This window comes from Gallinula chloropus (genome assembly GCF_964237585.1).
Source record: "Gallinula chloropus genome assembly, chromosome: 1".
Taxonomy (NCBI): domain Eukaryota; kingdom Metazoa; phylum Chordata; class Aves; order Gruiformes; family Rallidae; genus Gallinula; species Gallinula chloropus.
This window is the reverse complement of record NC_140085.1, coordinates 9,924,392-9,942,630: the sequence shown is the minus strand read 5'-3', so window position 1 is coordinate 9,942,630 and position 18,239 is coordinate 9,924,392. Positions and strand designations below refer to the sequence as shown.

Sequence of the window (18,239 nt, the reverse complement as noted above, 5' to 3'; positions counted from 1 at the left end):
GAGACCTTATCACTGCCTACAACTACCTGAAAGGAGGTTGTAGAGAGGTGGGCGATGGTCTCTTCAGCTGAGTAACAGGAGATAGAACAAGGGGAAATGGAGTACAGCTGCACCAGGGCAGGTTCAGATTAGATGTTAGGAAAAATTTTTTCACTGAAAGAGTTGTCAGGATGTGGAACAGGCTGCCCAGGGAGGGGGTTGAGTCACCTTCTCTGGATGTGTTTAAAAAAAGGGTAGATGAGGTACTTAGGGATATGGTTTAGCATATGACAGGAACAGTTGGACATGATGATCTTAAAGGTCTCTTCCAACATTGTGATTCTGTGATTCTGTGATGTAGAGGGTCTTTGAAGGGCATCTAAAGATTATTCAGTGGACAAATAACTCCATAACTGCTATTTAGCTTCTCTGGGGATTTTTTTTTTTTTTTTTTTTTGGCCTGGAGACATGGGATCATTTTCACACGACAAAGACTGAAGCTTCATCTTTCAAGAAATCTGAATTGCAGAGAGCAAAACCAATTAAGGCTGAACCACTTGGTCTGGCAGAAGCCTGAGGACCCAAAGCATTGCTGTCATCCTTAACCAAAATGTGCAGCAGCTTTGCATATCACTGATAAGATGGTGCCACCACTGCTAATTATCTCACTGGCATAAAAACAGACATCATAGCATGAAAAAAGCAGATTTCTATCAAGATTTCTTCATCTTTCCTTTTCTTCTGCCAATACTTTCCTAGATGTGTTGAGAGCAAAGATTTCTGTAGCATGAGACAGAGTTTTGGGTTTTTTTTTTTCTTTCTGTTTTGTCAAAAGACATGATCAGGCAAAACATCTAAATAAGGGTAAACTTAAAGTATGTGAATAATGTCATTGCCTGGAGCAACGCCAATGCTCCTTGAGGACAGCAGAGATCTGAACTTTACACCTTCTTGCTTACATATGAAAAGGTCTCAGATGTATGATCAGCTTTATTGGATTGTTTCTCTTTAAACAAAGGAAAAAGCAGAATATAGTGTGTACTTGTCCCTGCCAGTTTGCATAATGCTAGGAAATGATTTTTGAAGTAAAAACCTATGAAATGAGCTTTCAATCCTGCCTGGAAGTCATGGGGAAGAAATACATTTCTCTAGTTTCTGTAGTGCTCTATTCTATTACTGGTCTTGCCCATATCATACTCCCACTTGAACGGATGAGAAATGTTTATACCCAATTCAAGCTGCTTGCACAACTTTCCTGATGTGGTTTATATTAAATACAGAAGAAGGCAGCAAGCTAGTAATCCCTGAAAGCATCTTTCTGATGAGTCAGACTGAGATGTTAGCAAAACTCACTTGTTACCAGGCTTTTAACTCGGTGTAGCACAGAGGTGTGAAAAGGATCGAGTGAATTTTAATACCTCTCTCATCCCCAGCAGCGCTACTTGAGCTTTGCACTCATGCAGCACAATGAACGCAACCATAAAAATTTTAATATGAGTTCTCTTCAGCAATTTTGTCACTGTCCTTTTTAATCCAATAGTATAAACATAATTTTGCATGTAAGAACAATCAAGATGGGTTTAGGTGTAAAACCAAATGGGCATATCTTCAACTCCTCAGCTTTCTGCCACCAATCATATTATATATTCGTATGCCAGATATTCTGCACATAAAATAGATTACTACAAGGTTTATATTTAATTTGCTTAATTAATTTCATTGTGAAGGCATGTTTGAAGCCACATTATTGAAGAATTCCTCCAAGGTAACCATTTAACAGCTAAGTAACCTTTAATTACTTTGCTGTAATGATACACATCTAAGACAGATATTGTTATACTGTGACATCTGAGCACTTTAACCTAAAGGTAGTTATTAGCACTCCCATGCAAGATTCATTATGGATCATATTTCATTAATGGAGAGTATTGTGTTCTCATCTGATTATGTACTTGCAAACGTTTATTAACATATCTCCCAGAGTGTGACCATGTCGCAACTCAAAGGAATCCACAGATTGTCATAAATTAAGTAGCATTTCTTAGCTAAAATATATGCTCTAATACAAGGGAAAAGCTGGATGACAGCTCTTCTGGAACTGTTTGTTACATACACTAAATAGGAAGATATTTGCTTGGTGCTGGACAATGTATGTAATTATGATTAGATGTGCAATATTTGTAGAAGAAAGAATTAAAATGCAAATTAATGCTGCACTGCAGGAATCACTAGTTGTGATTTATATCACTACAGGTGAGAAGACAGTCCAGACTTGTAGATGCACACAAATTAAAACAGATTAGATGACATAGCAAATCACCACCAGTTCTAAGAGGCATGAATTCATCATGATACATTTATTCATTCCATACAATACCTCTTTTTTTTCTCTAAGTTATCCAATGGTTACTGGATTTTCATCCAATGTGTTTCTCACATTCATTTCTGACTCACTGAGCTAAAGAAAAAACACATTTTAAATACCAGTGTTCCCTTCTGGGAATAAATAAAAATAACCATATGTGAATTGTCTATGACAAATGATACATAAGCCGAAGAGGAAGCAAAAGGCAGGTATTAGCTCGTCCTTCCTTGAGTTCCCAAGTAGTGCTAGAAACTTACTCACCCTTTCCCAATGAAATGAGTTACTAAGGAAATAACTAATTTACTCAAAGTCCATAGAGGCATGAACGAGTCAGAGGCATGCGTTTCATCTGAGTCAGGTCATAGTCACTAAATTATTTGTTTTACATAAATGAAGGAGAGGTGAAGGAAGGCACAGAAGGGCACAGCGCCCTTCCCTCTTGGGAATGGTGCTTGAGGCAAGGTACAGAGATGCTGTATGGTTTTTGCTTAGGAGCTCAAAGAGGAGGCCGTGCATTTCCAAACAGACTTACTGAGTGCCACAAACAGAAAGCAAGTTATTACAAACTATATAAGCTAGAATTGAGAATGAATGGAAGAGCAAATATTATTTTTTTTCCCCAACAGAATTCAAGTGGTTTTATTCTTAGATTTTGAGGACAGAAAGAGTTGCTGTGAACACTTAGCCTGATTTCCAGCAGCACACAAGTGGTAGGCATATGGGATGAGCACAAATATTTAAAACACTGCCTGTTTCAGTACTGTTCTCAATCTCACACAGTCTTTCAGCAGCAAATTGATTAACTCTTCATAGCAAAAGTTACGTGCACTAATGTGTAAGGAAGAGAATTATTTATGCCTGTGCACTACTTTCATGTCTGTTCTTTTTTAGATAATTTTAAGCACAGTCCTGTGTCACTTCCCTGCACAAAATGTGATCTCTGTCTAAGCCATGACCTCTTCCTAAAACTGGATTTTCTTCCTCCTGACAGGTACTGTTGCAGCAATCAAGCGTACATGGCTGTACTGGGTCTCATACTCACATAAAAGTATTGTTTAAAGAAGGATTTTCTCTCCTGTCAGATTTTTAAGATCTTGAAATACCTGATTGTTAATCTGTCTGTGTCATCTTATGCCAGTGAAATGTGATTCAAAAGAGATGAAAGGTTGACACAATGGTTAAACTGTATCTGCTCTTGTTTTGCCGAGATCCTGCCTCCTGCCACTCTTCTCCGTGTTCATGGCATATATGGGATTAATTCTTATTCATTTTCTTACCGAGTTCACCTAATTCGCTCCTTAAGAAGGAAAGTACTGATTATTAATAAAAGCATGAATATCTAGAATTTTCTTACTGAACAATCAAATAGTGGAACCTTATGCTTTGAATGTATTTGCACCGGTACAGGTTAGGGGCTGGCCTACTGGAAAGCAGCTCTGTAGAAAAAAAATGGGAGACCTGGTGGACAACAAGATTAACCATGACATAGCAATGTGCCCTCATGGCCAAGAAAGCCATTGGCATCCTGGGGTTTATCAAGAAAACTGTGGCCAGCAGGCTGAGGGAGGTTTTCCTCATCCTCTGCTCTGCACTGGTGAAGCCTCTTTTGGAATATCATGTGCAGTGCTGGGGTCCCTGGTTCAAGAATGACAGAGAGCTACTGGAGAGGGCTCAAAAAAGGGCTATGGATTCGACGAGAGGACTAGAGCATCTCTCTTACCAAGAGAGGCTGAGGCACGTGGGGCTTTTTAGCTTAGAGAAGAGAAGACTGAGGGAGGGTGTTATTAATACTTGTAAATACTTGAGGGGTGGGTGTCAAGAGGATTGGGTCAGGTTTTTTTCAGTGGTGCAATGGGCATAAACTTGAATATTGGAAGTTCCACCTAAAAATAAGGAGGAACGTCTTTACTGTGATGGTGGCAGAGAGCTGTGACAGGCTGCCCAGAGAGGCTGTGGAGTCTCCATCTGTGGAGATATTAAAAACCCACCAAGATGCTGTCCTGTGCAGACTGCTCTAGGAGATACTGCTCTGGCAGGGGATGGACTAGGTGGTCTCCAGAGGTCCCTGCCAACCCCTGTCATTCTGCTATTCTGTGATTCTGCAATGTGCTTAGCAACAAATTTAAGACACTCTTTGCATAACCCAGGACAGGGAGGATAGTCAGCTTGTAAAGGCAAGGAGGCATCTGGAAAGTATTATGAAAGTATTTTCATGTAAATATGAGTCTGTACATAAAAATGGGGATGGTCAAGATAGCAAGAGAAGAACAATTATTTCCTGCTCCACCAGGCAACTGCTGGAAATACCTATGTACTGCTGTTTACTCACAGAAATAGTAGCTTTCACCTGCAGTTGCTCTGCTTTTTATCAAAGGAGAAATACGATTTAATCATTGTGGAGGATCCAGTTTTGTCATGCCAAATGCAGCTGTTGATGAAAGAAAGAGATATATAAGGAGCTTGGAAGCACACCAAGGAGGCCTCCCCTTGTGGAAAGTGACTTTTTTCTTTCTTGAATCTTTTTGAAAGATTGCTTTTAAATCCACAAGTGCTCTCATTTTTCCTTTGGGGAAATGCCCCTTTTTTGGGAATTTTGAGTGAGTGAAACTCTTACAGCCATAAGCAAAGTCAAGAGGAGTTTTTGGGGAGAAGGTCAAGCATGAACCTTTCCATCACTGCTGAGCAGCCTGCATCGTGGTCATACACAGGCTCTCTGGGCCCCTTCTGGGATGAAGAGACCAGTCACCATGCTAATGTACACACACTGTGCACATCCAGAAATAACTGTTAGGTTGGCCTGGAGACATGGAAATAGGGAGTGTTTACAGATTCACGTGTAGCTTCCAATAGTTAAATATATCCTACAGCCTTTAAAAGATCAGGCCTGAAATGCACTTCACAGCACATCAGCTCTCATAAAATTTTAGACAAAGTCCAGTGAGGTTGGTTAATGTCAATAGGGTCTTGGTTAGGTCCTCACGTCTGAATATTTAATACAACTCTTGTTAGTTTGCAGTTCTGTGTTTCACAGCACTGTGGCCTATACATGGAGAATCTGCCATAACTAAAACCTGCTGCTTTGTGACCTCCGTTGTTTAAAGCCTATTTGACAACATGTTTGTACTGAGCTACAAACACAATGCAGTCACTTCCTTCAGCTGCAGAAATCACAGTTAAAATATGATTCTTCTTCCTGAGGTCAAGTCCTGTTAACTGGAGCTTTGTGACACGGATTCCGTAATGAATAATGCTGCTTTGATGCTGATTTCTCCAAATCCGTTTTTGGCAACTTATTTTAGGTTTGCTTCCTCCTGCACCTCTAAAAATCAAGAAATAATTCTATTTATAAGTAATTTCCTCAGTGGAGTCAGTCTATACTATAGGCTGGCTTTCCACTGGTTTTATTACATTGATTTTGAAACAGATGGTGATTTGTGGTTTGTTTGGCTTTTTTTATTTTTCTCTCCCATGTTGGTAGAGAGATCAAAGGATTCCACCATACTTGCCTTTTGTTTTGAGAGGTGTGTGGATGAAATTTTGCATATGTTGCATGACTATGAAGTTGAGTTTGTGTTTTCAATTGTTACTCTACCAAGAGACAAATGCTGAACTTCTGTGCTACTAGAAACACGATGGGATCTGTTGATGAATGAACATAATATTCCCACCCAGAAGATTGGATCAAGATTTTAATATGACTGCCATCTCTCCTAAAAGTACAACCCAAGACTGTGATGAATTAGGAAAACTGTACCATCTCACCCTAAAGTGAGGTACTTGTGCACCAGTGGGAATATTTACACTGTGGAAAGAAATAATTCATCATAACATCCTTTAATTGACAGGAGAAATAATGAACATCCAAATGCAAACAGTGGGTGTATTTTCAGCTCCACTGGTAGCCATTGCTAAAATTAATTTTCTGAAAGCAGTCACAAAACTCTGACTCATCACTCTAGCAATGCTAGAAATTAATGTGGGTTTTTTCTGTGACTATACAAATAATTTCAATCATAGCTATGCCATTATAAGCCACAGAGAACTCCACTGAGGACAATTGGTATTGGGAAAAATCACCCCACATTTAATTAAAAAAACCCCCAAGTTTAGACCCAGATCCCAAGACTTTCTTTAACTTGCATCAGCCATTATCTGAGCATATTCAAAGTTACCCATGTTTTTAAGATATGGACTCATAAAGCAAGACACTGCATGTGGTATAAGTGAAAATCCACTCAACGGTTATGCATGTTCCTGTGTACATGCTCCACTCCGTGAATTTACTTCCATGGAGGTCTCTTTCTATCTCACTCTTCTTTTTCTCCCCTCCAGCAGCATAAACAAAAGTTTTCCCACAGTTCTGAGACTCACTTCTTTGAACCTAATGAATATGTTGACTGGCTTTAGTTTCTTATTCACGGAAGTCATTCAGCTGTGGCATACTGTATACAGTTCTCCACTGTAATCAACCAGCATTTCTCAGCCACAGAAGGCAAAAGCCATGTATGGTGAGGGAACAATGGTATCTCAGTTATCTCAGTAGAAGCGTGGTAGCACATAGATTCCTCTCATTAGGATGCAAGGGGTTCAAATTTGACACTATTCCTCACACTGGACTCTCTTTGCACTGATAAAATAATAACAAAGAATATTATCTGTGTTAACAGTTACATTGTGTCAGGGTTTCGTGGTTTGTTTTGTTTTTTTGGGGTTATTTTCTTCAACAATAGAAGAGAAGATGCAGGATCACACAACTATTAAGCTTCATTTTGCATCACTGCATGCATCTAGTGATCAGACCAGATCCACAAAAACAGTGATGCTACCTACAGACCAAACTCTTAACAGTTCTCTCTTCCTTCCAGGAAGTTTTCAATTAAAAGCAAACTATAGTTTGCTAGAACATCACCTACAACAACTTTGATTTACATCTTCTTTAAAACGTGTGTATAAAGCAACATGGTTCTCATGGTTCTGGAGTTGATTTTTTTTTTTTTTTTCAGACAATATACTGAGTGGTCTGCCACAGCCATTTGTATATATTTAGCAAGTGCTAGACAAAAGTTAGTTGCTGAATAGCTAAACTGATCAGTCTTGAATAATAATAGAGGTTTCATTAGTGGTTTCTGCAGTGTAACAAATGGCCCTTGCAGTTGTAAATTCCACATCTTTGTTCTGCTTTTCATCCTGTCTTATACCTCTCCTCTGTATGACTTACTGAAGAATCATGCTTCCATTTTGCCTAAACTATTTAAGACTGTAGGCTGAGGAATAAAGGTGAAAAAATAAAATAGCCCACCACACTGTTTTGACTTGTGATAGTTTAAAACTTGATTTCATTTCCTGCATGTAAATGTTCAACTTGTAAATCTCAGAGTGAACCTCAGACATAATTACTGACTTTCTGTCACTTTAGACATAAATAGATTCCAAATTGCTCAGGTGTAATTATGAAATATGCAAGGGCAGGACTGAATGCATTACATGACAGCTGAAAACCTATGATGTTCACATTTCCTGTCAATGATTAAAGCATGACCCCTTTGCTAAACAATTCCCTACTCCCCTCCCACCAAAAAAAATTAATTGTATTTCTACTGTATCTGAATTTTAAGATTCTGAGCCAGATCCTTTCCACACGTATGATTTGGAATAGTCCTATTCTTACAAATATACCTTTATGTTGGCAAATGGAAGATCAAATGGATCAACTAGCAGTCAAATATTCAGCTGTCATAAAGGCACATCCTTCTTAATTGAAAATGTCAGGTTAAAGAACACTAGCTGGAAATTTTAAGTATTACACTTTTAACTGTCTGGTTTACATAAAAATTTAGCATGCATTATAATTTGTATTAGGAAATTGATTCTTGTCTTGTTAAATAAGAGACCTGTCTTGTTAAATAAGAGACTTGGAAAAAAAAATCTCTTCCAAATTTTTGCTCTTCAGTGTCCCATTTGCTGAGAATGAGATATTGTAGCAGCTGTGTATAGACTTTCCCAGCAGTGAGGGGTAGGAAAGATGTCAGCCATTGCTGCCATGTGTGCTAATCAGTTGAGAGAAGTTTACCTCATAAATTAAACTACTCTGACAGCTAAATTATCACATAAAGCCTAACAGTCATACTTTAAAAGACCTACTCTGGAAATACATTTTTATTTGAATTATATTTTGGTGGGGTGACAGGGTGAAGTTCGAAAAATCTGAGTTTTCTTGGTTTAAATTCTCTTTTAGCAAGCAAGTGCTCAAAATACAGCTGAAGTAAAGGGAGATCTGCAGAATATTCAAAGACAGGCCTTCACAAATAATCGCGTTTAACCATGAACATGATTCATATTTGTTTACAAAGGGGTTTATGGAGTTTTTCAGAAAGTCTTTTAAATGGGTATCAGGTTACCTCTTTATGGTGACCTTCTACTTCTGTAACTTTATCACAGGATAATGCTGCATAACAAGAGGTGTCATTAGGGACATAGCACTCGGCTTGTAAGAAATACATGCTTCTGCATGACGGTGCTTAAAAACATGTAGAGCTTTCAGCAACACATCCTGGTTTCCTTACAGAAATATTTGTCAGACCTTACCAGAACAAATTACTTCTTTAATTTGTCTTATGAGAAATACCTGTCATGTTCTCTGTCCCTTCCCTGTACTCCAGTTGCAAATATAGTCTTCAGGTCACTGCAAAGTTCCCACTGTATATCCCTTCCCAATCAATGACATAGGGAATTTTAGCTGGGAAAAAGAATTCTATGCTATATGTATCTATATCTGACTCTATATATAAGTTCCAGATTACTAGAAAGATTATAACTACGTCAAGATTTATTCTTTTCAACAATTGTACATGTGTGAAAATCCTGATTTTATGCAAAGAGTTTTCATACTGGGTAGCCTAAGGGTTTGGGAATGGATGTAATATGGAGCAGCAGAAATGATGGTTTGCAGACCTGGCAGGAATCAAACCCCTCTATTTTGTGATTTTGGCCACATACCCCGTGAAATGCCTGGGCATATGCATGTCTAACACTGCCTATACTGTCACCTTTCATCTTATGCAGACAAGAACATCAGGAGAAAAGGTCCAGTACCTGGGATCTCCCAATATTGCAGAAATCCTTAACCTGGTTTTTATGATACATGGTGAAGTATATCAGCCTTTAAACATTTATGACATGTTTTCTTTTTTCCCATGAAAAAAGTACCTAGGCGATTGAAAGAAATACTCCAAAATGTACTTACACAGTACATGAGCTAGAGCTCTGGCTCTTCAGTTTTATTTTCTGGTACTGTAGTAACAGGATATTCAGTGGTTTGAAAGCATTCCTGATCTAAAGTAAGGTGTTACAGTCTGTAAACTAGATCATCCTTTGCTGGGATTTCTTTGTGTTTATAGTGATGCTTAGAACTAGTATGTCCCAAATAACTGCTGTATCACACAACTGTTATAACACAAATAAGAATCAACCTTTAACGCTGTTATTTTCCTTCATATATTGTCCATATATTTTGTAAGTACATAAATGCCATGTAATTACTTAGATGTAAAACAAATTAGCCTGAGATGATTGTTAACTTAAAAAATAATTTGCTCAAATGTTCCACTTAAAAGCCACAGGTCAGAATCAAAACTGATGCAAACTGACACAGCTCTGCTGTCTTCAGTGAAGTTAGGCCAATTTATGTGATGCCTGTTAAAACTGAAGTCAGTGTTTCTCCCTGAATTTTATATTAGATAATGAAACACAACATGCTTTCTACCAGCAGTAGCACTGGCCCTTCAAGTAATGTGTTCTTTCAGAGCCATTCACTTAGGGGAAAAAAAAATGCTTTTCAATCACTCTATACATGTGTATAATACAGACAGACGGACAAAAAAAGACAGATGCATAAATGTATCAGAACAGGATGTCCATTACTTAGAAAATGCATTCTGGCCCACTTCTAATGTAAAGTGCAGAAGGGATAAAAAAAAAAAAAAGAAAAAAAAAGTGGAAAGTATAATTCAGGAAAATTTTATGAGCTGAACTAAAGATTTTTAAAATACACAGAGTCCGGAAAAAGCAAATATGTTACAGGTGGTAGCATTATATAACTTCATATGCAATAACTTAATGTTTTATGTACATCATAAATCTGAACTAAATTCAGAGCTTCTTTATTGATTACGAATGAGAAATAACCTGCAAGTAAAGTGATCCCAGATCTTTTAAGTTCATCCAGTTAAAAAAGAGTTTTAATCTGCTGGACAATGACAAGAAATTTGGAATTAGGAGACAATAAAAGAAGCCGGGTTAGTTCTTCAGACAGCATCTGTTAATTTGCCTCTGTTGAAGGAACCCTTAATGTATTCCTGGTGAGGATCTGGCAAACAATTTTGTACAGCTCTTGCAATGTCTGTCTGAGCATTAAAAGAAAAAGTTCTATGGGGCATTCTCTATACCTCCACCTGTATGTAAGGGTTAAGTAAATGGAAAATCCTGTTCTTTCTGAAACAGGACTGTTCCCTGCTGGTTCATGCAAACTACCCCAAAGGGAGCCTGGGGAAAGGGAGCAGGGCTCCTTTCCCTGCTCAGGCATACACAGGCAGGTGCATTCTGCATCCTGTTGTGATTTTCTAGCAGGTTTAATGCACCTCTGTGTCTCCCTGCAGTTGGATTTGTTCCTTTCAAGCGCAGTTCTGACTTGTGCAATTTTGCAACCGTTAAGCACAACATTCCTACACATCCAATCCTGTTTCCTCAGAAGTCAGTGGGAGCAGAACATAGCTTTACTAATTACTTTCTTGTTTTGTCTGGCAATTGGCTTCTTGCATTGTATTGCGTTATGTGAAGAGAATGCCACGTGTTGCCTAAGCCCGGATCCCAGAAGTTGGTGTAGGTGTCAATGTTAGGTCATCTCATCTAAGCTCCGGCACATACAATATAGATATCTGCATATGAGCTGCTTTGCCCCATTCAGCAAAGGTACAAATATAGCTTCTCCAAAGGATGATCTCGAGCTTTAAATTAGGCTCTCCTCAGGTATTTTCTGCGTATACACACGCTACATTCTCTCTAAATACGTTCTTTCCTGCTTACTCATGGCTTACGTGCTTAAAATCTATTCAAACATTAACTTTATTCATCTCTCTAAATACTGTGGTTATTCACTTACACATCTGGAACGGATTTAAGCAAAGATTAGTCTGCTTTACTCCTTAGACTGCAGTGTAATTCACAACATATTAGGTTGTATACATTTGCACAGATCATTTTTAATCAGATGCACAGCATGCTGTTCATATCCTTTTACCTTTTTATTATTATTTCTGATACTGTACTTCATCAAACCCAATTAGACCTGCCTAGTTTCATCATCAGAAATAGTTTTCTTCAAGTACGGAATGGGGCTGCAATATGCTGCTTCATATCGAAGAGATATTCAACAGATATAACAATTCATATTCCCATTACTTTATGATTGCTACACAAAGTAATTTATTTCCTTTCCCCAATCATAAAAATTGTACCATATTCCATCCTCCTGCAGCCTGTACTAAGTGCTTCTAGGGTCTCCTTTATCTCTTGCTACTTGTTTCTTTAAATTTCACCTCTCCATCCTCTTCAGTTTGGCACACACTCATTTCCTCTCCTCCACCAGTCTCAGGCAGGTGGGTTTTATTCAGAGCTTACATAAACAAGCAATCTTATTAGACAGTAGGTACATTATCAGACTATTCCCCTAATCAGTTCACATTTACCTCTCTAAGTGCTTGACAAATAAATAAGCAGATGGTGAAGTTGGTTAATTTTCCGTAAGTGTTGTGGCAGAAAATGAATCTTCAGGAAATGTTTTAGGTGGCAATTTTTAAACTCAAAATCAACCGCTTGCCTTCACTTACACTTTTTACCCTTTTTAGTGTGTTAGGGAGGTATAAACCATACATGATACAGAAGCAAAGACCCTTTGACACATCCAGCGCTGCTGTCTGACATGCCCACGTAAACCATCTGGCTCTCACAGATGCAGTGTGCAGGGGTTAATATTGCATCTCCCTTCCCCCTCTTCGTGATGTCTCTAATAGCTACTGTCAATCAAGCACCCTCCTCTTTCCTAGCTCCCGGAGGAGATGCACATTTAAAATTCCTGGCTAGGTGGCATGGGAAAAGAAGGAACAGGCTCTGGCTGAGAGACAGAGACAGGCCAGATTACTTTTCATTTCAAGCCTAATAAATTCATTTATTCATCTGATTTTCACTTTTGCAAGGGACAGACCCAGGCTGACTGTCAGATTTGTCAGAATCAGAGAAGAGGTGAGCACTGCTCCCTCCTGCTTGCCCCACGTTCTCTCTGCTTGGGCAGAGAAGTCAGTGAGCCCTCCTCCATGACAGTCCAGAGGATACAGAAACTTGTTCCACCGGAGGGGCAGGTGAGGATGGTTTTACTCATAGCTTAAGTATGAGAAGGTAATCAAAAGCTAACAGCTGTTCAGATAAACATACTTTTGACTTCCTTGGCTTGCAAAGATGAAGCCAAGGGTCAAGAGAATGATTCAGGCACACAAGGACTAACAAATTTACTGCATAAATGACCAAAACCACACAATTTAGATTTTGTTGATACTTAGGGACTGCTAAAAAGAAGCTAAAACAAACATCCTCTTCCAGCTCCAGGGCCAATAACATCATTGACTTAAGTGTCTCAAAATCCAGAATGTTAAACCAAGGTTGGAACCATCCTCTCATCCCTGATCATCTGTTCTATAAATCCTTGATAAAGTGTCTGTTAGTTTTATGGTACAGTCATAAAACAGCCAAATGTAGAAGTAAATGACCTCATACCAGCTATCTCTCTGCAGATAGATTCACTTGGCAGATAGCCAAGAATTGATTGACACACATCTTACGGAACTAGAGTTAATTAATATGTCTACCAATTCCCAAATGGATCTCAGGAAGCAGAGAATCTGTTTAATGCAGTAAGCAATGACATACTGTGTGTGGTCAAGAGACAATCACTAACTGCCAAGAATGCATTCAGGAATAAAGCAATAAGGAATATGAAGAAAAAAAAAAAACAAAACAGAAAACCCTTCTGCTTTGTAGCTCCTTTATCCATTCAAAACCTTAAGCTTAGAACATTTTAAAGACTTCTGTTTCAAATATCAAAAGACTTTTTTATAGGGAAAAATGGTTTCCAGACTATACAGACAACACTCAAAAGATCTGTTAATTTTGTTACAAGAAGAAATCCTGATTTTTAAATACCTGGATCCTTGTTAATTTAACAATGATGCCTTTATTTTCAGGGAAATCTGCAAACCTGAATTGCAAAACCATAAGGTAACTTGAAGAGCTGTTCTTTTGAAATCACAGAAGCTACAAATAACCCAACTATGGATTCACAGGCAGCACGTATCCACAAATTAACTAAGTGATTGCTGAAAACACATCAAGAGCTAAACTGTAATACTCTATGGGGCAACAGTTTGAGAAGCCTGACTGAAAACTAAAGTGGACTAATTTATAACACATACTCATCTTAAGGGATGGGGGATTGGCTTTCCTGGAGAGAAAAATGAATGAAATGTCAGTAAACTACAGATTAGGGGGGGAAATTGGAGAAAAGGTGGCAGGAGGGGGCGGGGGCAGGAGGGGGATTTGCTCTTCACTGAAAAGTAAAAGAACAAAACCTAGGTCAAAAAGAAAACCTGTCAGCCTGTTAGGATAAATCTGAGAAGTGGGATTTATGAATGTGTGATGCCATTTTAATTCCCAGCTGGGAGGAAGCTGCCATGGTGTCAAACTTTACTGTCTAGTAGGAGACTAAAGAACCGAATTGGCCCTGGAATAAACACACAGGCTGAACCTCTTATAACTGGTATTGATTCTGACTAAAGAAAAAGGGAGTGCTTTCAATGTCACGAATCAGGCAGAATGGGCTTACTCATATTTATTTAAGCCCCTTGGGGAAAAGATGCTTTGTAGGGGAGAAGTACAGATTCTGCTGTGATTTATCAATCAGCACATCAGCACCTGATTCAGGAGCAGGTCGTACCAGATCCACTCACCAAGCCACAGAAACTACTGAGAATGCATTTTGGCAGGACGAGACTGTGGCTAAACACCAATAAAGATTAAAAAAAAAAAAAAAAGAAAAAGAAAAATATTGGTTTAAGATAGTTTACCTCAGGATGGCTTCCAACTTCAATATAGGTGCAGACTGGATGAAATGCCCCTGTTCCGCAGGCGTACAAATGGGTTTGGTTATAAGCCTTAAGCACCTTGATGAAATTAGCACATTCTCTCTGCAAAGAAAAGGGGGAAAAATGTATCCACAAAGTTAATTTAGTCATTATGATTAATGAGAACTTTTCTGTGTTAAAGATATATGGCTGAATGAGCAGATTTTATAAGTGTAATAGTTTCACGCTGTTTATAAGCTTGTTTACTGCTAAGCATTTAATAGATATTCCGATTTAGTTTCTCATTTAAATAGCTTTGGTTGTCATTTAATAAGGCATCTACCCCTGAAGAAAAGATAACACACAAAAAAAATCCTAATAACTGTTTCAGATATGCTTCATCTTTGTAATTTATGCTATTGCCATGTTTGCAAGACAAAACCCATTTACAGAAATGTGTCAGAATAAAATAATGAAGAAAAATGGACCAACTGTTTGCTTGTATTCAATTAAGTAACAATTAGAAGAAAGACGGGCCAGATGGAAGGAGCTGATGAAACCCAAATCATTGATATAACATTTCTAACAATAATATGAATGCTGCCTCACTCCCATTCTCTGTGTTTAGGGACTGCTTTTGCAAAGATGACTACGTGTGCTAAATTTTAATGAAGTTTTTGCAGCCCCCCAGAATATAAGCTTTGCGAGACTTGGACTTTGCATTTTCTACCTTAGTAAATTATCCATCATGAGTAATTCTAGTCCTCAGCAATCAAAAACTTAATTGCAACACTAACAGTCCCTAGTACAAACATTATCTGTTTTCTGTTAAAAAAAGTCATTATTAATGCCTAATGCTATTAAAATGGAAATGTCTAACCTGACAGTCAAGATACCAACTTTTTATTTAATATTTTTATTTCAATCAGGTCTCACAATGAAAAGAAATATGTCAGTGGTTCTGAATCAGTCTGCTGACACAATTAATAGGTTTCAAATAGACGAAAAATAAGAACATTGAAATATAAGAACTCTTTCCAGTAAAGCTGGGTGTTAAAAATGAAGTAAACTTTGCGTACTGTATGACTTTTCCAGTACAGCACTCAGCTGTACCTCTCCAAGTGGACCAGGCCCCATGGAAACACCACCTGGGCTACCATCTCCACAGAAGTCTCTTTGACTGGCATCATTGGTCTCTGTAAGTTGCTTGCTAATTAAACCAGATAGTCTCAAATGCAAAACAACGGCTTTGCCAGGAAAATGCATGTGCAATTTGAGGCATGCCTTAGGTCGCCACAGGGAAAAGCAATAAACTGACACAGATAAAATACTGATTCCCTGCCTTACACAAAGGACTGTACCGAAACAACTTTGGTGTTTTCATTTTGTTGTTTATTTTTGTAATAGATAATGACAATGCATTAAAAAGAGCACCCAGAGAAAAGCACCCAGAATCTTACTATGTCCCTGGCTTACTGCTGATAACTTAAGTTTTCTTTCCAACTGAAATGGAAGAGAAAACATAGAGATAGTTAAGGTAATCCAACAGGAAATTGAAAGAAATAGAGATGGATGTTAGCAAGGGTCTCTCTTAATTCTTTCCATTCTGACCTTTCTTAATAAAAATACACGCAATTTCTGGTGCATGCTTATTCTTCCTCCCACACATGTATAAACATGAGCATACATTTATTATATGTACATGTATCCACAGACTGCTTTCCACTGTCATAATGGTAGAGTACTAAGCAAATATCTGGCATAAATCAACAACATTACAACATATGTTTTGATAGTGTTCTTAATGCTGTTGTCCTTTGTTCCCTTTAATAAAAGAAATATGGGAAAAAACCATGTAAATGTGTTAATAATTCAATGCCTGCAAAAATAAAAATGGCAAAACATTGCAAATTCATGCAACACTAAAAATGAATAAAATCAAAATACATCCTTTCTTAAGCTTTGATATTCTGTGTCTCAGGCGGAGCATCTGACTGACTCTGCATAAGGTAAAACTGAGCAATCATTTGTGCGTTATTAAACAACTCTGAATTTTCACACTTAGAGTTATATTTATCACAGCACCGCTTAATCACAGCACTGTTTCAGTAGGACCATGCTTTGCCTTGTCTGGTTTGTTGCATCAAGACTTTAAAATGTCTTTGTGGTCTACTATTATGGCTTGTGATTTTTTTTTAAAATTGCCTGCATGAAATGCTAGAGGCCAGTGCAAAATGCTGTCAGTGCATGGGCAGGACCCACAGCCAGCATGAATCAGAAGGCTAGTGCTGGTTTCAGAGGAGTTATTCCGATTTATGGCAGCACAGCACCTGTGGCTCTATGGACAGTCACTAAATACTGTTCAGCTGCTTATCTATAATATACAGCAAGGCAGTATTAGATAGCTAATACTTTAAAGGTGAGATGGGAAACCTTACTTAATTTAGGGGCAGAGTTCTCTTTGATTTCTATGGATGGAAACTGCAAAAAATTTTATCATCGGATTCACTGAATTATTCCAGATTAGCCAGGGGTCAGAGTGGAGGGGAGGAATTAACTCGATCATAACCGTATTTTAGCTTCAAGTGTTCAGGGTTGATAGTAGTGAAACTGTGTTAATATTAGTAAAGTTACTCCGGATTTAGACTATATTTGCCAAAGCAGATTTAGCTTATTCAATCCTGCTTTTAAGTTTTCCTTGATTCCTTGTACAGCAGGGCTTCTTTTACCATAGATGTCTGAGAAATACACAACCTAGTTAAACAATGGGGAAGGTAAATACCTACAGCAATAAAGCTTTGACTATGACAAATAAATGTATATAACATTTAAGGTTCCTAGTGCAGTTCAGGCTGCTCTTATAACTTTCCTGTGTTTTATAGCAGCATAAAGAAACCATTAAGTTCTTTTCAGTACATTCTCATACACCTCCCTAACAGATTAGGTTTCTTTATATATTTTATATGATTGTAAAAAAATAAATAAAGAGGGGTATTAAACCACAATAAATGACATCAAAGTAAAGTTACAGTTCTGATTTAAGCCCTTGTCAAGTCAGGAGTTTCAAAGTGAAGTTTCTGTCCTGCCTGGGAGACGGTGCTATTCTCCCTGGAACAATAGCAACAGAGGCAGTGATTTCAGTTGCAAGGTAATCAGATTCCTTCCTTTGTCTAACTTTGCTCAAGTACAGCTGCACAGGTACAGGGCGATGTGTGGAAAAACTGTACAATTGTGTTTCGTATTCTAAACCTAGCAAGAGTTTTCTTTGTGATGGTGAGTATGAGGTTGTCCTAGTTTATGTGGCTCTGGGAAGAAAATGCTCCCCATAAATCTGTAACAACTTTAACAGCTTTGAATGATTCGCCCAGACTACAAATGTCAATGCACATGTGCATCAAAGAAGATATTTTGATCAGGGGAAGTGTGTGTGCACTGAGGCAACTTGGGGCCGCCACGATGTGAGATTGGATGACTGACTCCCATTTCCAGTCTCTGTTTCCCCCTCCCGGCCCTCAGTGCAAGGCTCCTACAATGGCACCTCCAGTTGTGAATCCTGGCAGACAGCTCTGCCGGTCCCGACACCGGTGGCTACATCAACTCGACTACAAAGCAAGTCCCCGACCCCCTTGGCTGGAGGCCTGGAATGACTTGGGTGTCTCCAGCTGGGCTTGTCCCACTTGGCAGAAGCACCTGCCCTTGCCAGACCCTCAGGCCAGCGCTCTATTGTT

The 18,239-nt window shown here is 38.4% G+C and overlaps 1 protein-coding gene across 1 annotated transcript in view; it reads right to left on the bottom strand.

Annotated features, from left to right (window-relative positions):
- Positions 1-18,239, bottom strand: part of SEMA3A (semaphorin 3A) — a gene marked incomplete at both ends in the record, with an annotated part of 169,519 nt that overhangs the window by 85,376 nt on the left and 65,904 nt on the right. Inside the window, one exon of the mRNA XM_084268648.1 lies at positions 14,515-14,634. Within this exon, the coding sequence (XP_084124774.1) occupies positions 14,515-14,634 (120 nt within the window). The remainder of the gene's footprint in view (positions 1-14,514; positions 14,635-18,239) is intronic.